This window comes from Danio aesculapii, chromosome 9, assembly GCF_903798145.1.
Source record: "Danio aesculapii chromosome 9, fDanAes4.1, whole genome shotgun sequence".
In the NCBI taxonomy this organism is placed as follows: domain Eukaryota; kingdom Metazoa; phylum Chordata; class Actinopteri; order Cypriniformes; family Danionidae; genus Danio; species Danio aesculapii.
Window position 1 is genome coordinate 36227525 of NC_079443.1, and position 21689 is coordinate 36249213.

General features: G+C 35.1%; 1 protein-coding gene across 2 annotated transcripts in view; it reads right to left on the reverse strand.

Annotated features, from left to right (window-relative positions):
* ncam2 (neural cell adhesion molecule 2) overlaps positions 1-21689 on the reverse strand; it is a 403925-nt gene that overhangs the window by 65236 nt on the left and 317000 nt on the right. For both annotated transcript variants that reach the window (XM_056465630.1, XM_056465629.1), the window contains exons 9-10: positions 6339-6489; positions 1299-1486 (exon numbers count right to left, since the gene is read on the reverse strand). In XM_056465630.1, coding sequence (XP_056321605.1) covers positions 1299-1486; positions 6339-6489 — 339 coding nt within the window. The remainder of the gene's footprint in view (positions 1-1298; positions 1487-6338; positions 6490-21689) is intronic.

A 21689-nucleotide genomic window follows, 5' to 3' on the forward strand; every position in this document is an offset into this window, starting at 1 on the left:
AAAATTAAGTAATCAAACTAAAAGTAACTTACATTTCATTTTTTAAAAAGTTACTTTTTAAGTTTTTAAAAGTAATACGTTACCTTACTCTTTACTTAGCAAAGTAATATTATTTTGTAACTCGTGTTACTTGTAAAGCATTACCCTCAACACTGCCCACAACTATATTTAAAAAATACACAAAAAAAGTTACACAATTTATAACGCATAACATTTGGAGAGAAAAAGCACAGACACTGGACATATGTGAGTGTGATATGCTATTAAATGAAATATGCTTAAAAATATGGCTAGGCGATTAATCAAAAAGAAAGCGAAACCAAAATTCATAGCCTATCACTGATGCAATTTCACCATGTGGGCGATTTCATTTTTTAAATTCTGATAATGCTATCCCTTTAAATCATACTACAACATGTGGACAGACTGAGAATAATATATAAAATTAATTGACTGCTGTTTTGCTAAAAAAATCTACTTTTGACATGGAAGATGGAATTATTTACAAAAAATTGTGAGGGATGTAAACAATAACAATGGTCCCAACGTATTTCCTGTTTTTAACTTCTATAGCTTCTGAAAATCCAAAAAGAGTTATTGAGTTATTATTGAATTGCCTCTTGTTACAGTTATGAAATAGTTTGATAACAAGCAGGAAATGTTCATGGGCCAATGACATGACCACATTGAAACGGTCTATAATAAACTTGCTTTTCACACTAAAACTGAAATGAGCCCTTTTTTAAAAAAGATGACTTCATTTGAAGCAATGTTTTTCACCTCAGTTTGAAGTATTCATCACAAAAATAAAATAATCATTAGTTTACTCCAATTATTTTAATATCACAAAAAAAAAGAAATGTGCTCTTTCCATAGAAAACTATGTTCCAGCTTTAAGAATTATTTATATATTTACAGTAAAAATGATTACATGAATAATAATGGGGGAAAGTAATAAGTAAATACAAGTAAAATATAATAATTGTTAACAAAAAAATCAATAAAGTGTTCAATTAATCAAGGCTTTGATTTTGGGTCATATTCGTCTGTCCTTACTTTAAAATACTGTGCACTCATGAATAAAAATGAAGTGTACTTTGGGCTTAACTCCCCTGGTCCTCATTATCTGCATCAGATCTTATTGAGAAGATTAAAAGAGCAAAAACAGCAGATAGTGTAAAGAGTGGTGCACGCGCGCGTGTGTGGTTGTGTGTGTGTGTGTGTGTGTGTGTGTGTGTGTGTGTGTGTGTGTGTGTGCGTGTGTGTGCGTGTATGTGTGTGTGTGTGTGATACTGTACCTCGAGGAGAGATCTGCCAGGAGCAGTGTGTACACGCATGTTTCCAGCACCTTCACTGGGAATGGTCAACTTTTCCCTTCTCCACAGCATTGTAGCCGGAGGGTTAGACATAACATCACAGCTGATGTTGACCGGGTTGCCTTCCCAAGAGAAAAATATTGTGTGGTTGGCCTGGAATTTCGGTGCATCTGTGAAAGAACGGTAAAGAAGCACTCAATAATGGCAAGTGCCGAGCTCTTCCAACAGTCATCCATCAAAAACTCATTCAAGATTAGCTGCCCCAAGTCTAAATTAAATCCTACCATGTACCAAGCAGGTTTAGACGCTTCCACACACACGCTAACTGAACACTTTATCATAGTGTTTGCTTTCACTTGGGTAAAATGGACTTCTAATCAAACCCAATCTGAAGCATAGCCACTTCTAGCAGGTTGCTTCAAATTTTTCAAAACAACCCCCATCAACTACCAAAAAGGCGGCGGATGGTGGAGGATTTCATTTGGCGGTATGTAAGAGAGAAGCAATGAGGCAGAGGGTGTGTGAGGCACAGAGTATTGTGGGATTGGGAAATGCTGCATTATATGTGATTTCTCAGTCTCGCACCCACACACACCGACAGGCACACACACACATACAGAGACACAGAGACCCGGCACACACACAATCACACCCATTTTTTCCATTAAAGAGATTGATGCTGCCCACAGTGTCACATCGGTGACGGATTGAGACTGAATGAATGGGTATATTAGCAACCCTGCTAGATGGTCCATTCCAGTGCACCTCATAATGAGATATATATCTACCCTGGCTGCCGCTGTTTCTGACTATACAGAAGCATGGAGGATACAGAACTGTTCTTTGACTTTTCAATTAAGTGAATATATTTAAATAATAATAATGCGAAATAATAATGAAACAGCATAGAGTAAGTACATGGCACTGGTAAAGGCATTAATGGAATTCATCCAATTTTAGAATATAAAAATAACAATAATAAAAGACTATAGCTAACAAACAAACCTTATTTTAATCATGTCATATTAATATTCAGAACATTTTATGATATCATAACATCTTAAATTGTTTTCAAAATATGCCTATGTAGCAAAATCGAAAATGTAGCTCATAGGGACGAAAGAATAATAAATCATTGAAACTAGTTATAATGAATTATTATTATTAAATGATTTAAAATTATTATTAAGTTTACACGTAGAGTTGATGTCAAAATCAGTAGCCCCTTTGTATATATATTTTTTCCCAATTTCTGTTTAATCGTGTAATGCAGGGGTCTCAAACTCAAATTGGCGGGGGGGCATATCAATGACTGACAATTCATAGGAGGGCCACTTTAATATTCACATTTATTTAATAAGCACAACAAAAAAAGTGGAAAACCAATGTAATTGATGCACTCAGACATTCTTCCCCAGTATATTTCTTATTGTATATATTAAAGGGGTAGTTTAAATTGCTTTGAAAACATTACAATTTATTAATAGGCATATGAATTATTATTATTTTGTCTCAATCATTGCTTAACCAAAAGTTTAACAGCAGAAAGCAAGTTGGGTAACTTTAGTGAACTTACTGGAAATTTTTACAAACTTTTTTGTAAAACTACAACAAGAGGGGGAAAGTGTGTGTGTTCTATATATATATATATATATATATATATATATATATATATATATATATATATATATATATATATATATATATATATATATATATATATATATATATATATATATATATATATATATATATATGCACATAAATACAGTTGAAGTCAGAATTATTAGCCCCCCTGAATTTCTGTTTACTCGAGAGCAGATTTTTTCAACACATTTCTAATCATAATAGTTTTAATAAATCATTTCTAATAACTGATTTATTTTATCTTTGCCATGATGACAGCACATAATATTTTACTAGATATTATTTCAAGATACCTCTATACAGCTTAAAGTGACATTTAAAGACTTAACTAGGTTAATTAGGTGAACAAGGCAGGTTAGGGTAATTAGGCAAGTTATTGTATAATGATGGTTTGTTCTTTAGACTATAGAAAAATATAGCTTAAAGGGGCTAATAATATTGACCTTAAAATGGTGTTTATAAAATTAAAAACTGCTTTTATTCTAGCCAAAATAAAACAAAAAGACCTTCTCCAGAAGAAAAATTATTATCAGACATACTGTGAAAATATCCTTGCTCTGTTAAACATAATTTGGAAAATATTTTAAAAAGAAAATTTAAAGGGTATATACAGTTGAGGTCACTAATTATTAGCCCGATTTGAATTTAATATTGACCCTAAAATGTTTTTTTTTATTATTAAATATTTTTAATAATAATAATAATAATATTTTATTATTAGCAAAAATATAACAAATAAGACTTTCTGCAGAAGAAAAAATATTATAGGAAATACTGTGAAAAATTCCTTGCTCTGTTAAACATAATTTGGGAAATATAAAAAAAAAATAAAATAAAATAAAATCATGTGAGGATGAGGTTGACTTAAACTGTATGTTAATTGTTTTGAAACAATTAAAAAAAATAATTCTATAAACAAATAATCACATAAATAATAATCATGTAAAAATGAATATTAAATAATAATGAATAACAAACAAACAAACAATAAATAAATAAATAAATAAATAAATAAATAAATAAATAAATAAATAAATAAATAAATAAATAAAAAATATTAGTGAATATGGAGAATTTTTTTTTAAAAAGGTCCTAGAATTTTGAAAGTTTACCCATTAAAATTTTATTGATGAAAATCTGACATTTAAGACGTATCACATCTACTGTAATTTTCAGAACTCAAAGCTTCTTTTTTAGACCAATACCATCTTTTACTGAAACTTTTGCTGCGATGTGTCACAAATTCACATCTCCTTCAAGTCAGAAATAGCATGAGCGTTTGGGGTACTTCAGAAATAGAACATCACAGTACATCACAGCAGCACCCATTTATAAATTGGAAAACTGTGTTTTGAAGAGAGGGTCTAAAACAGGATATAAAATAGCCTAATAATTTACAATGTAAACAGTTTTCTATGTAAAAATCTTGCTAATAGTATAAGTGGGCCTAAGAGAACATAAAAAAGTAATAAATAAACGCTCTTCTTGTCCATAAAAACCCTCTTTGTGTCATTCCAGTTTAAATCCCACATTAAAAAAATTATTTATTGGTTTTACAACATTTTTTAAGGTAAGTGGTTGCATTTACATTACTAAATTTAATTAGTTCGCTTAACCCTTGTGCACTGTTCAAATTTACTACCCTTTAGTTATGTTAGGGATAAAAACATTCAATACATTAAACTGCTGTAAAAATGCATCAGATATATACATATATATTTTTCAATTGTTTTTGCATAAATCTTTTAATCAACCTCAGTCCTGATCAAAACTACTAAATTGTTTAGAAAATTACAGGATTTTAACTCTTTAATTGTCTTGGACATGTGAATGATTAGTAACAGCATTAGTTAAAATTAGGGCCAGACGAAATCTGCTGACATTTTTTTGCTATTTCTGTGCAGAATTCTGTTAAAAATCTGTGGATTTATGCGGAATCATTTTTGGAGTATCATAACTAAAAACTTATTACATGAAATAAATAGTAATACATTTTAACTTGTATTTAATGTTTACAATTAAATCCAATTAGATCCACTTTATCTGGTAAAGCAAGTCTCCTATTTAATATATCTACAAAAAGACAGAAAATATTACTTTACAAACTGTACTGATATTAGTCAATAATAATACTGAAGTTAATTTAAAAACTCAACAAATTTTAATTTACACACATTTACACAAGTAAATAAACAGAATCAATGACAGGCTAAAAATCTGCAGAGTTCTGTGCGCGCAGATTCTATGTGGGCCTAGTTATGATGCATTGTTAGACTTTCCTTGTTTCTCCCTAATTTACTGTTGGTGGCTGTTTTTGCCCCATTGACTTCCATTATAACCACATTTAATGGTGCATAAATACACAGTCTTTGTTTTTATTTACTCCATGTAGTTCTGAGAGCTGAGATGCATATTTTGATTTTCTCAGACACATCAAGGTAAGTGTGTAAAGGTCACTCTCACACTCTCAGACACACATACACACACTTTAATTTGCTGTTATACTCCATATAAAATCCAGAAACTAAGCTTTTTTTTGCACAGGCCTATCTAAAGGGTTAATGATGCCAACTGATAATCAACAATAAACATTACAAATTTTACCTTTTCCCAACAGGGAAAACCACCAACAATCAAAATGCATGGTTATATGGTGTCATGGTTTTGTAGTCAGAAAAAATGTGGTTATATTGAAAATCAATGGGGCAAAAACAGCCACCAACAGTAAATTAGAGAGAAAACAAATGAACATCAATTAAAAACAATGCATCAAAGGCAATGTTGTTTTACATGTCCAAGACTTTGATAAAAAAATCCAGTCCACAATTACTTTTTATATTAAAAATACATCATTTTGGGTGTTTTTTTCACCAAATCAGTGACATCATTTATGATTATGGCAATTAAAGAGTTAAAATCCTGTAATTTTCTAAACAATTTAGTAGTTGTGATGAGGACTGAGGTTGATTAACAGATTTATGCAAAAAATATCTATATTTATCTGATGCATTTTTACAGCAGTTTAATTTAGTAGATGTTTTCATCCCTAACATAAAAACAGGGTAGTAAATTTGCCCAGAGTGTATCGTTGAGTTTTTTTTTTTTAATCAAAGCATTTTGTCACAATATGTTTCAAAATAAGATTTGTCACCAAAAATCATACCATTTACTGATAAGGTTATGGCCAAATCAAGACTCAAAATTACCCCCGAGTTAATGAAATCATCCCCAGCAGCACACACGGGTTAAATTCAGCCCATATAAACTGTTTGCAACCATTAACCTTAAAACATTAGTAAATCCAATGAATTTGTGCAAGCAAGTTGTGACCAATTCAATTCAAATTCAGAACTCTGAAACGATTCAACCACTCACACTCAATATCCAGAAACATGCTCTTCTGATGGCCTCCGATTCTGCTGAGAGCCTCGCAGTCAAAACGCCCCCAGTCTGATAGCTTGACTAGAACAATAGTCAGCATAGATTCTCCATAACGTCCTCGCACCTCTACACGGCCGTCTGGACTCTGGAAAAAAAAACAAAAAAACATCACAAGCTTCAGTTATTTGCAAACCCGATAATCACAAAGTCAAGGTTGCAGGAATAAGTGTAAAATCTTGTCATAGCAAGAAGTGGGGATTCAACTTTTAAGACATGACTCACATGGACAAATCCAAAGCAGAGATTTTTTAGGAGATTCATAGAAGGAAAGGGTGCAGAGTGGCTTTGCTTTTCCATTACATGATCACAATGAACATGGATTTGGAAGTACAAATATTCAATGGTATTTCCAACCAGATTAAATGCACATGCACCGTATTTTCACTGCATATTAGGATTAGGATTGCATCATGTCTTGATCGCATTACTCACTCTAGATAAAGAACATAGGACACTGTTGAGGGATGCTGTAAGAAAAACTGTTATGCAAGACGCTTTTATGAATTATTGACTACAGTCTCATTATACAAGTCGCCAGTGTTCAATGAATAGTAGTTGTGATGTGGTTCATTAGCATATCTGTAGGTGATATTATGCATACAAGCTCTGTGCCAAAGTGAGCTGCCTACGTAGGCAGGATTTTGAAGCATGATAAGCATGCTAGCAACATAAAAGACTGCTCCAGAATGTAATTACGCCACCTTCTGTGATACCTTCTTGTAAACTTATTTCTAACACAGCGTGAGATAAGTGGAAATAAAATCAATCCAAGATGATTATCATTCAAAAAGTTTGAGATCAGTGAGATTGACTTGAGAGAAATACCTTTATTCCAGCACAGGCTCATTGGAAATACGTGCTTGAGCCTAAATTTTTGCCAAACTGCGAAAGCATACTTTAATTACAGTTTCTAGGTAAAACTAACACTATTTGGAGCTATGACGCCAACAGCTTTTGTTCCTTTTCACATTCATAATTTACAGGGACATAACTGATGAATAAAGGATTATTTTTTTGCAGTTATCTACCAAATAATTACCACAACGGTGCAACAGTGTATATGATTTCTAATCAAATAAATTTGCCTCACTTATCTATCTCTATATGGACATATAGAGATACAACTTTTTTTGGCTTGGTCAGTCCTGCACGGTTCCACAAAACAGATAAAAGCGATGTAAACTCAAGTTAAAACTATGTGGCTGCGATGGACTTTATCTTACATTTGCTCTTGAAAACATTATTGGTTGGGTTAGGGAAGGGTTTAGGCAGTGATCAGTTTGTAAATGACCAGGAAATAAAAGTTACCGTGACCGACGTCCACCACACAATTTCAGTTTTCCCAGAACATGACGTTACTAAGCGGTTATAGCAAAAAAAAAAATAAAACATTTCGGAAGTCTTTAATTATTTTGTGCAACATAACGTTATAGGTCAACCATGGATAAAACAAACAATCAAATTTGTAGCTAGAAACATAAATTGTATGAAATATCACTATTCCGTTTACTAACACCACAGACATTCAGTTCACTTCACTATTATGTGCCAACAGAAAATGACTCACTCTGTTTAAGCTTCAAGAAGAGCCCAAAGTAAACCTCTTCTGTCATGTTTTTTGGCGGATCTGACTCGCTTTGCTTCTGTCTCTTGCTATCCTGATCCAGGGACAAAGTTCCATCTTCCTGAGATCTCTTTTGATCAAGCTCATTATCAAATTTACTCGTGGTTTTAAAAAAATAACAAAATATGCTTGACTGCCTCTTTGGCATTTTGAGAATAGAAATATTTTTTAGGCAGGTCACTATGCTATTTTTTCCCCGCTACTTACTGTGCAAAAAAACAATCACTAACCAATGAGAGCGATTGTAAACATAAGAAAGCTGATTGGTCAAAAGTGACTACCTTTCCACTATCCATACAGCTTTGCTTGCTGTTTTCACTAAGACTTACAGTACTCACATTCTCTCCCTCTCTCTTTCATACACACACATGTAGGTATTCACCTCGCAAAAGTTAATGTCGAATCAATTAAAACTAATACCGGAAGGCAAAACATGAATATCTGACCTTTCCCACAACAGGATCCAGCAAGATCTGGCTCAAATTAAGCACTGGGTTTAGGTCAGTTGTTAGCGATGTTAATTTTACAACAAGCCCTGCCTTCTCATGGACATGCACAAAAAAGATGTGTACTGACACAAATAAATAACAAAATGTACTCTATGTAACGTATGTCAGATTCCCAAACATGTATACACCACCTTCATCCACCAGCGTCAGTAACAGGCAACGAAATGCCCAGAGCAACGCATTTTACATTTTGTAAAAATGCAGGCTTGCGACACATATTTTCAATGAGCGTCGGTTGCTTTATTCAACAATATTGATTTAACTTGATCAAAAACAACAGTTTTGTTGTTTGTTTCAAACAATTAGCTTTCAACAATCAAAATACCTTCTTTTGGGCTCAACAACAATAACAAAAAAGAAACGCATAAATGCTTGAAACCACTTGAGGGTGGGCTTGACAGTCCTCCTGTAGGTGACACACTCTTTCCCTCTCCATATGCACCAGACAGTTTCTTATATACACCCCATGCTTCTTGGAAAAACCAACTGTAGGACATACCGTCTCCTTTCTGTTTGCTCGGAGGAAGGAAAAATAAAGAAACTAGCTTAGATATTCAACCCAGGCTCATTATTAATAAATATGACAATATACATTTCTGGTGATCGCAATATACGTCCCAGGAGGTATGCTTTTTTGCAGTTTTTGTTTTCACGAATCCACCAGATGCTGCTGTGTACCCTTTATCAGATCTCAAACTTCTCTCACGAGAGCCATTCGTGCCTGCTGTTTTCGTGTAAATCCACCAAAGGTCACTGACCGACCAACCGATACCCCCACCCATTCCCTTCTCTAAATCCACCCGATAGTGTTTCAAAAACACTCATTGACCCAATCACCCCCTTCCCTAAACCCAACCAATTATTACCACGTTTTCAGATCTTACCATATTCTCACCCATATTTGCTTAGTTTTCTTTTTGCCTTTTGTTTTTGTTTGACCGGCTTTCTGGAACCATTCTTTGCCTGACTCGAACCCTATCATTGTGGTCAACTCCTCTGTGCGTCTCAAGTCCACCAACATATGTGGCTAGCTACTGGGCAAACTGGGAACAGCAGAAAATCCATCCACATGGAGGTAAGCAGTCAACTGGTAGCACGAAAGAAACAGAAGCTGTCGGCCTCGTGGCGTTCATTTTAAAGATGAAATGTAACCGTACGTAGCTCTGGCTATATAATTTGCACTCTCCAGAAATGTGTGCATTCATATACTGCTCATATTCATATTCACAATGCATTCATATATTGCTACTCTCTGATAATTCAAAGAGATTATTTTATCCTCATTTGTAAGTAGCTTTGGCTAAAAGCTTCTGCTAAGTTAATAAACGTATGATATGAAAGTCACAAGATGGCATAGTTATCACTGTCAGTCCCTAAATGATGCAAACAGTCTCAGATCCTTATAAACATGGATCTCTTTTACCAGCTTAAAAGCAAACAAAGTTGAGCAGACATCACACAAACCTGTGCGTTGCCAGTCACAGGAGCGCTCTGATGTAAATGAACTCTTCAGCTTTTCTCACTGCCCTCTGAAGCGTCCGCTGCATAATAAGCAGCAGAGGGATGTGTGGCAGTGTCAGTTTAGATTAGCGAGAGTGAGCAGTAGTGTGGTTAACGAGAGGCAGTGCGTGATGACAGTTTTGAGGCCTGTCTTCCTGTCTCAACACCCCGCTCATCATCTGCTGACCAAAATTGCCCTCAGTCAGTCAATAATCTACATACTCACGCTGACACATGCAACGTAGCAGCCAGACCCATTTCCCGGCCGCTCCCCGCTGAAGGAAACAGGTCACACCAGCTTAAAGGCATAATTCACCCCAAAATGAAAATTCTGTCATCATTTGCTAGCCCTCACGTCGCTCGAGACATGTAGAACTTTCTTTTCTTCTATCGAGCACAAAAGATGGGATTCTGAACACTTGCAGCACTTTCTATGAAATTACAATGAAAGGCTTTCAAGCTTGAGAAAAAGATGGAAAAGCATCATAAAAGTGGCACATATGATTTGTGCATTGTATTTCAAGTCTTTTGAAGACGTACAATGGCCTTGTGTGAGAAACAGAAAAAAAATGCTTGTATTCACCAGATCAGTAGAGTCACTGAGGCAGTGGAATGAAACAATGCAATCTCATGGCAATTTGTACTTTTTGATTTAGTTGCTAATTTGCATTAACCCTCTGGGGTCTGAGATGATTTTGGGGCCCCTAAGATGTTTTGACATGCCTTGATATTTGTGCTTATTTCAGCTACTTATTACATAGTATTGGCCAAAATGTATTTATTTTTTGTATTCTGCACAAACTGTGCTACAATCAGCTATGGGCAAAAATACATTGAAATGTATTTTAATATAAAATACAAAATCCCTTAATTTTAAGTGTATCAAAATAAACTACAAAATTTAGCAGCCGCAGATGTATTAAAATAAAATACTGTATTTTGTGTTTTGAAAATACTACAAAATACTTTTACAAGGGAGCCTGACATTTTTTCGCAAACCTCCTATCAGTGGGTATATTCGATCAATCCCTTCACCATTAAACTGATTAACTGAAGTAAACAATGATTGACAACAGCGTTTCTCTGAGCAAGTTTAAGCGTCTCTGCCAACTCATTCACCGCTACTGTACATGAGGAGGTATTCATAAAACGTGTGTTTCTTTTTGATTTTAGTAAAGATTTAGTACAAATTTCATACAGAAAGTCCTTTCTTGAAGATGATCTCTTTCATCACTGTAAAAACTATTTAATACATATAATGAGTTGCAATATAGTACAATATCTCTTGATTGTGTAAATTGCCACCATCTCTTAAAAGTCTTATTTCAAGAGTTCACACTTAGCTGATGATTGATTATAAAGCTTGTTTGGCATGCTGTCCCGTGAGAGAGCCCTGAGCTCATAAGATCCTTGAGCCCGGGGCTCTCTCCCATTTGCAAGAAAAGAGGGGAGTTTGAGCTCAGGTCTCAAAAACTTCTCTGCTGTAGTAGATAATGAACAGATAGTGATTGCTCTTAAGAGATAACTACTTACTAGGTACATGTCTATGGTGCCGATTTGGATTAGTCGACTAACTTAAGTTGCATGTTTTTGGACGGTGGGAGGAAACCAGGGAACCCTGGGGAAAACCACGTTAGCATTGAGAGAACATGCAAACTCTGCACAGAAAGTCAGCAGGCTCGGTAAGGACTAGAACCAGTGACGTTTTTACTGTGAGGCAACAGTGCTAACCACTGGGTCACCATGCCACCTATTTAGGAAAGGAGGAGAAATAGAGGTGGAAGGGGGAATTCTTTAAAAAAAAGATGGCTGTTATATGGAACTTAGGGTATTTATAGTGGCTTAGGAATCGTCTGATTGGTGAATCATAAATTGGATAACGGGGGGCCAGTCGCAAGAAATAATAAGCATGTTATCCTCTCGAAATTAGCTTTTTAAATAAACTTCACTTTTCAACATTTTTGCAATTGAAATCTTCAATAGTCAATGTAAAATCATGATTTTTGAAAACTACCAAAATTTCCAATTTCAATAAATCATACTTTTTTTGCAATTGTACTCTTCAAAACATAACATAGAACACGATATCTCAAAAAATTGGGAGTTTTTTACAAGTAGACTGTATTATTTAATAGTTTTGTCTCATACTGAATAACTATGTCAAAGTTTGTAATTAACTATAAAGAGCACCTGCAGATCAGAGACTGGCATTTGAAACAGCCAATGACTTTTGTAGGTATCGCCACTGTAGGACTTTTTATGTTGTTTGTCTTATTTTCATCACTGATTTTGATCTGCTCCCAAATCTACCCCCGCTAATTGTATGTTACTTTCTTTATATGTGACGCATAATTTCCATCCATACTCCAAGCATTGATCAACTTCTTCAATATTAATCAATTTTCTAGTCTGATCTCGAGCCTTGGCAAATAACTGAGAAAACACCACTTTAAAAGGCTTCATTTTTATGATGTCATCATGTAGACTTCTTACTAAATATTTTACAGTATTTTAAAAATACAAAAATACAAGACACTAAAGTATTTTGATACAAAATATAAACCCTTTTTCATATACCCCATAAAATACAAATGACAAAATACTCTTTTGTATTTAAAATATTTGAAATTTAGCATAAAAACTGTCCATCCCTGGCTACAATAATATAAGAGCAGCTATCGTCATCATTTGTAATCATGGTGAACACAAGAAGAGCTGGCGTGATGCGTGCTCTGCCGGGAGAATTCTATGGATTGTGGAGCATACCAATTCAAATGGCAGGAATTCAAACGAATTAGATAATTTTCTGACAATATGTGATCAACTCAAGCACTGGAAAAGTTCAAACGTTGTGGTGAACATCAATTTAATTGAAAAGGCCTTAATCAGGGGTGTCCAAACTTGATCTTGCAGGGACGCTGTCCAGTATATTTTAGTTCCGACCCCAAATAAACACACCTGAACCAGCTAATCAAGCTCTGTCTATGTCAGGAGTGCCCAGACTTTTTCTTATTAAAGGTCAAAAGCCAAACTTGATTGAAGGCTGTGGGCCAAAATTAAATATACCAAACCGTATTTCATTAAATTAGCTCATTTGTTTGCTTGTTAATAAAAAAATAACTAAAAAAGTTGCTTTAAAACATATTAAATGATGATGCAGTATAATGTTTAACATTTTATAATCATCTTATTATAGTCAAAACATAAAGAATCCCATTTATAACACAATGGAACTAAATACTCAACTAGTCGAGCTTCTCATGCCTTTGCCTTGATTTGCTCACTGATGTCTTGTGCATTGTCCTCTATCTGTCAAGTGACAGTATTTACATTTTAAAAGTCTGATTCATAAGAAACATTACATTTTAGTTGGCTTTTTTTTCATCGTTCTCCGTCCCTTTTCAGATGGGATGGCGGTCCAAACCAAAGGTTACCATGGGCCAACTTTGGTCTGCAGGCCCTACTTTGAGCACCTCTGGTCTAGGTATACTAGAAATTTCCAGGGAGGTGTGTTAAACCTCTTAGCCAGCATCAGTACGTGGACACACTCAGGTGCTGTTTTTTTTAACATTTCAGTGTTTACAAATTGATTACATCAGAAGGAACACAAGTAATCTTGACAAACTATAAATCAGTATAAAGCTACAACCCTCAAGCAGTAAGTTGCTTTTCAATTGGAAGCTTATAAAGAATCTATTTGCTAAATTTGTCTAAGGTATACTTATTAGAAGCCATTTATTAGATATGGAGTAAATATCATCGTAATAACACACACACACGCACGCACGCACGCACACACACACACACACACACACACACACACACACACACTCATTGCTATACGTCACAGTTTATTTTGAAAGCTAGGAATCCTCAGAACAACATTCCATAGAGCACATTTAGTCCAATGAAACGATAGTGTTAAATTATGAACGGTTAGTAAGTTGTTTATGTCACCGTTTTTGCCGAGGACCTTGGAGGAAGTTGAAGCTAAACTTTGCAGGACACCGGCCCTCCAGGACCGAGTTTGAACACCCCTGGCCTGAATAATTCATTGATGATCTGGACTTTTCTTACAAACTACATCATAAACACACCATGGAAAAATAGGCCGGATGTCAGGATTTTCAATGAATAAATTACATTTGAGTCCGTTCGTCACACTATAATCTATCAAATAGTTTCTTAAGACTAGGAACAATAAGATACCAGTCATTTGGTGCTTTTTTGTCATTTGACAGCCTCTTTTCTCAGTCACTATTATTATACTGTAAGGAGTGCTCCAGGATGTTCTACAGAAGCACTACTATTTTTTTAAAATAATCATTCCTCTATGACAGAAACTTGCTTTTTCTGTGTTTGTTTCTGACTTGATCAAATTAGTCATAAATACATAAATAATAATATAATGTAGAGCTTCGCAATTTTTCTAGTTTCTCTTGTTAAAATTTAATTGATTTGAAAATTCATGGATGACAACAATAGGCAAAATAGTGTTAAAATTTATTTCAATATGGTCCGCTTCTGGTGCATCACAACTTTTTATTGCTCATTTTTTGTTTCAAGAATAAGATCCAAGATTTAGAATAAAAGTTACTTGTAAAATGTTTTCTCTATTTAAAAACAATACAGTAGCGAAAGATGACTTCTCTCACGTCAGATTTTATGTTTTCTTGCACAAAATATTTTAGCAAAAGTCCCACCAAAGTGACAGCCAACAGAGGATTCTACTTGATCTTAAAGCAGTTCCGATAGATTGTTTTCACTATTTATGAAAACGCATAGCAGCCAAAATAGGACAAATAAACACATGTACAGTATAGGACAAAATCTGGACCTTTGTCAGTTAGGGGTGGGTCTTCTGAATATTATTATTATTATTTATGATTTTTTTTCATTTCTTAATAAATAGTCTACTGTAAATTAGGTCTACAACCATTAATGTTTATATGATTTATATTTAAGATCAGAATACATTCTAGCTAAGTGATATAATATGGAATATTCTTAATAATATTTGTAAAGGAAACATATATAGGTCCTATACATGGCATTTACATATATTTTAATTAATATGGAAAACAAATGCATTTTTTTACCAAAAATAATAATGGATTTTTTTAAAAATGCATGTGTGTGTAGAACAAAATAATTTGCACAAACATTGTTTTTTTTTTCTAAAGAAGTAGTTACTCCACCCCGTTTAGAGCGTCATTATGGACATTTTACGCTATAACTAATGTGGTTCAAATGATGTATCTGCGACAAAGCAACTACAGTTTTGCAAAACACTCCCCACTACCTTGTTCTTTTCCCAAATGATGCATTGTACTATGATAGTTCAGCTGCGAGTTATGTCATAGTTTAGGAAACGCACCCCTGATTTATTTTATTGTTCTCAATTCACTCTGGAAAGAGCCTTGCATGCTTCATATACTAAAAACATAAAAAAGTGCACATAAACAGCTCAAACCATTGCAAACCAGACAATCAATAAAATTGGACCAGTCCAAAAAACACATAAAAACACCCAAACATTGATTTAGCTGTATTATTTTAGACACACAATTTTTCATGTGGTTTTTCTGCATCTAGACACCTCTAAAGTGAGACATATCGTTCCAGCCATTTAATTGGCCCCCACAGACCCTCCTAAAACAGCAAATGTCAAGCCTCTCCCCAAACAGCTCTGCCATTCAGCCCATTCCTAGTGGTGAATTGGTGTCCATTTTGAACTCTTACTTTAACTGCTCAGAGTAAACGGAAAGGGAGGGAAGAGGCTCCTAGATCAATGGTCTCCAGCTTCTGCATTCAAAGCACAGGTTCTTTCCCCGGCCCCTGTGTAATTGTACCAGACGAACTCCTCTCTGCCTTACCTCCACATCCCCACTCCTCGGAAAGAGCAGCTTAAATCAAACTCATTTTGTTCATATTGAGTGGCGGCAGGCGTCACTGCTCTCCTACACCTCTTTGTATGAATCCTCTTTCATTTCCCAACCACGCAGGCTATTCTAATCGCTACCTGAGCAGCTCTCGCTAGATTAACTGTGATGGGGAGTCTTTTCACAGTTCCTCCCTGGAGTCAGCCTCCGTTTGCCTCTATTGTTGACGCCAACAACCCACCTTTCACAGAATTCTAATGATCTTTGACAGTTTCTGTTCCCATCATCTTTCCCGCCTGGCCACTGCGAACGCATTCGCATTCAGCACAGACACAGAGCATGCCAGTAGGAAATACAGAGCATTATTGGAGTGCAGAAAGCCTCCCTTAGCCTTCAACTGGTACACAGACTGAGCCTGCCTCAGGGCTGTGCCTCTGCATGCTAGTCTATTATATCCTCTAACGTCCATGACTATAACAGTGGGTGTGAGCAAAGACCGAACATTACACATATCGGGCAGTTAATGTGCTGAGAAAATGGTGCACTGTTTTCTGACAGAGAGAAACCTGCAAATAAAGGTTGGAAACCAGCAAATACACTACATACAGGTTGGACATATTCCACACTATACATTTTTTTGAGATGTGTTCATACTGTAGTTTGCATGGTTTATTCCAATTATTTTAAATAAATGTATTCAAATGTTGAGCGAAATTACTGTAACAATTAATGCTAACACTTTATTTCGATGGTCTCCTTTAGACATTCTGTGGACTTCATCTACATATCAACACATGATTATGGACTAGAGGTGAGAAGCGCAGTATTTTATATAGATTTATTATTAAAGTTCAGAGAGATAACTTATTTATCTCAGGAGTTTCCCTAAATGAAACGCTGAAAGTAAACATTCTCATGAAAATCTTAATAAAGGCATAAAGGGTGTTCATTTGTTGAAATTTGTCTTATTTGTATTGCACAACATATATATGTAAAGTGTTTATGCATAGTATATATTGTGAAAAGGGAAAAAACAATGATTCATTGTACGAATGCTGTAATGTTTACATAATTTTTGGTTAAAAATGCGTGAAGGTCATGTGATCATCAAGAAAATCTTTCTGTTCTCTGATCATCAGGAAAACTCTGTTCTGGCGGTCTTCTGAGTTTATTCTTCCGAGGTAACCTGGCAAGACTGGTCTTCATAAGAACGCAAGTCCATTGTCTGTGTTCTTGGAATTGAGAAACAGCCAGAGAGTAATGTGACGTGAGTGATGGGAGTAAGGCCGGATGTGAAAGAAAGAGAAGAGCTGAAGAGGTGGCGTGGTATGGCACAGGGACGATTTTAGGATTTTCCTTATGAGAAAAAAAAATAAGAAGAAATAAATTATATATATAACCTTAATGTTTTTATAAGTAATAATTTAATAGTAATACACTTAAAAATGTTTGACTAATATGTTAGGATTGTATGCTAAACTAGCAGTATTCCACTGTATTGGACAGACGTGCATAGTCATTTCAGTTTTGAATGAGCCAAATAGGCTCAACAAACCTGTTTACTGTAGTAAAAGCCACTTTATATGTTGAAGTACAAGTTGTTTCCATGTATCTAATAAATAAAAATGTCACTTTTCTAATTAAACGGCAAATATATAAATATATATTTTTAACTAATTCACATTTTTCACGAACTGAATCATAATATTAAAATAGGAAATATTTTTAATACAAGGCAACACATGATGTTTCTATCTCTATCAGTGACTCTGACAGTTGAGTACATTCACAGTGGTTCTGTCACTGTGTTTAATCCTTTCTGTGCATGACTAATAATGCCACATGCACTGTAATGTGTTTTATAACGGTAGTTAATTTTGAAATAAAAATAGTAAAATGTTCATTAAGAGTTACATTTTCGCTGGAGGAAACTGCTGTGATTATGAGGTGAGAACTGAGGAAACCCGAATGGAAACCCGATTGCTCCTACCTGACATTGGGGTACAAGAGATACAAGGCAATAGCAATATCCATAGCAAAGAACTGCAAATAAGCATATTTTAAAAAAATCTATCGATAAACACACACTGTGTTCTCTCGCTCTGCACAGCTGTGGTTTGCTGATTAAATGAAAAACGAAAGTCAGGGAGGAGCCGGATTCTGCCACCGTCTTCATATAAAATGTAAAGGGAACAGAGACGATAATTTGGTCTACAGTTTATGAGCTAATCTGAAAAGTTTTAGGGGAGCTGAGTAGAAATATAGGGGGGCTACAGCCCCACTAAAATAGGCCTAGTGACGCCCATGGTGTGGCGTAAGGCAGGGTTTTTCAAACTGTGGGGTGCCAGTACCGATTAAGGGGGGTGTGAGACATTGAGGCGTGCACTCGAGTAAATGATGATGACGATTTTTATGCATTCACTAGAAGGAATAATATGATTACCGTTAGCTCCACAGCTAACCATCAGGCACCTGTAGAGTTAATGCATTCCAGTAAAATATATACAAATATAATGGAGCGGGTGCTTTTTAAAACTAATGATGGTGAATGAATGAAAGTCAAACCGGTGAGCCCTCTGACAAAAAAGTGTCCTTCTGAATCAAACCAGCAGGATGCCCTTCTGGATCTTTCACTTACTTTGAAGACACTACTGACAATGTTTACATGGACATCAGCCTTAATATAAATAAATAAAATAATTTATAAAATTAATAAAATTATTTGCCTTAATAAGACAATAATACAAGGAAGGTGTTATGTGAAGTGCTTTTTGAATGTTGTGTCACCAGGCTATTCACGTTTCCTGCAGAGGCCCATGTAATTTTGGGTGTTTCATCTTTAATTTTTCAACTTTATGGCAGTTCGTTTCAAGTTTCACTTTCAGTCATGAACATTTCATTCACATCCCCGTGACAAACTGGGGTATTAGATGCAAATATAAAGTAAGGACTGGTGGAAGAGAGTTGCTTTAATAGAAAGCCAAATGGAAAGAAAAAAAACTTCCGCATTTCGTGATGCGTGTGTGTATATGTGTGTGTGTGCGTGTGTGCATGTGTGCGGTCCTTTGCTGACAGCCGCGTGTGTGGATCTTGTCACAAAATGCGGAGAAATGTCCCACATGACGGTAATAGTTTGATAGCCGTGTTTACATCAATCATGTCACTAATATATGCATACACCACATCTTAATCTAGCAGGTTTAGTTCAATTATGACTATTACCGGATTAAGGTAATCAAAAATCGCTGTTTACATAGTAGACTCTTAATCAGAGTATCGTCTTAATCATATTAAAATCGTATTAAAGCATTGTTGCCCATGTAAACATACTCAGTGTTCGAAAACACAATCAGGGCTCTGCGAACTTGGCAAGTATGCTATGGCTCATGCTTATTGACAGTGGAAGATGATTTACGGTTAGTCGTGTCAGGAATCCAACCACAGATTTGCATGTTGTCCTCACAGAAACAGGCCCAGCCATAACACTGAATCAGGTAAGCTATATTTATGTTTCAATGTAATTAATTCTACACACTTTAAACGCAGCAAGTAATATGTGAATGATGTTTGCGCATGCATTTTAATTGTGAGAATTTTAAGAGAGAAAACGTAACGACTGGCTGTGTAAAAAGAAAGTGAAAGTACTTAATGAGCAAATTCATTCATTCTCTTTTCGGCTTAGTCCCTTTGTTAACCTGGGGTCGGCACAGTGGAATGAGCAGCCAACTTATCCAGCATATGTTTTATGTAGCCAATGCGCTTCCAGCTGCAACCCATCCACTGGGAAACATCCACACACACTCATTTATACACACACAGTACACTACGGACAATTTAGCTTACCCAATTCACCTATACCACATGTCTTTGGACTTGTGGGGGAAACCGGAGCACCTGGAGGAAACCCATGCAAACTCCACACAGAAACGGCAACTGACTCAGCCGAGGCTTAAACCAGCGACCTTCTTGCTGTGAGGCGAATGTGCTACACACGGCGCCACCCGGAGCAAAGTTCACTGTATTCAAATGTTGAATGAAATTAATGGTCTCCTTTAAACATTCGGTTGACTTTAACTACATATCAACACATGATTATGGTTTATATATAGATTATACATGATTATAGTAGACTCTCAGTATTATATCTGCTAGATAGAGACTAAAATAAAGATTCTATATACATATATATGTATCTATATACATATATATTCTATATATGTGTATCTATCTATCTATCTATCTATCTATCTATCTATCTATCTATCTATCTATCTATCTATCTATCTATCTATCTATCTATCTATCTATCTATCTATCTATCTATCTATCTATATATATATATATATATATATATATATATATATATATATATATATATATATATATATATATATATATATGTGTGTAGACTAAAATAACTTTGCATGTATATGTCAACTCATTCAAGCTTTACTGTCATTCCACTACATGTGTAGACATACTGAGGAACGTCTCACAGGACAACGGTGCTATATAAATTAATCATAAATACAAACACAACACTGGACATAAGAGCTACTTCAAAAACCTATGCATAACTAACATATACTTAGCTATACACGTAAGACATACTATACAAATACTTTTAATGAGACTGAACAATGTTATGCAGGACATTTTGCAAAAGAGGTATTTAAGGTTGAAGCAAGCAGTGCAACATGATTGTGGGACATTTATAGTAAACATCATTTTCCTCATTGAGTTCTTGTAAGATTGAGTTTAAATAAAGTGTCAGGTGTATAAGAGAGAACAGTGTTTCTACAGTGTTTTTACAGGTGGTTTGTCAAGCCCACTCACCTGTATGAAGCACAATTTGAAACGCACAGTGTTTTCAAGAGACAGGGAGTGATTAAGATATTGTCTATAGTACAAATGTGCACCCTGTGCATGTGCATCCACGGTGGCTGGGGTGGATTTTAGAGGGGGTAAATTGACTGGAGTTGAGGGATCTAACAGCCTGTGGGAAGAAGCTGTTGAGTAGTTTAGCCGAGCAGGCTCTAATACTTCGAAACCTGGGAGCAGCTGGAAGAGACTGTGGATGGAATGGGAAGAGTCTTTCACAATACTAAATACTGCTAGCTTTTCTGGAGCACCGTGAGAGGAAAATGTCCTGAATGGAGGATAGAGGGGCACCAATGATCTTTTCTAAGCTTACTGGCTTTAGGTTTCTATTTGTCATTAAGTATACTTGATTTAATGTGTGTTTGAACTATAATGTGACTTTCTGTCTGAACTTCCCTTACACAATTGAACATAAAACAAGTTAAGAAAAAATTAACAAAACAAAGTGTTCTCAGTCTTATTCGTTAAGTGCAACCATAATCAAACTACTACTAAAAGTAAACAAAGGCTGAGCAATTGACCCTGTGATCTGACCAATCATAGCATCAACATCACACAAGCCACTTGCTCTATTTGCTCTAAAAGTCAGAATTATAAGCCCCCCTGTTTATTTTTTCCCCAATGGAGTGAAGATTTTTTTTAACACATTTCTAAACATAATAGTTTTAATAACTAATTTCTAATAACTGATTTATTTTATCTTTGCCATGATGACAGTAAATAATATTTGACTAGATGTTTTTCAAGACACTTTTATACAGCTTAAAGTGACATTTAAAGGCTTAACTAGGTTAATTGGGTTAACTAGGCAGGTTAGGGTAATTAGGCAAGTTATTGTATAATGATGGTTTGTTCTGTAGACTATCAAAAATATGTAGCTTAAAGGGGC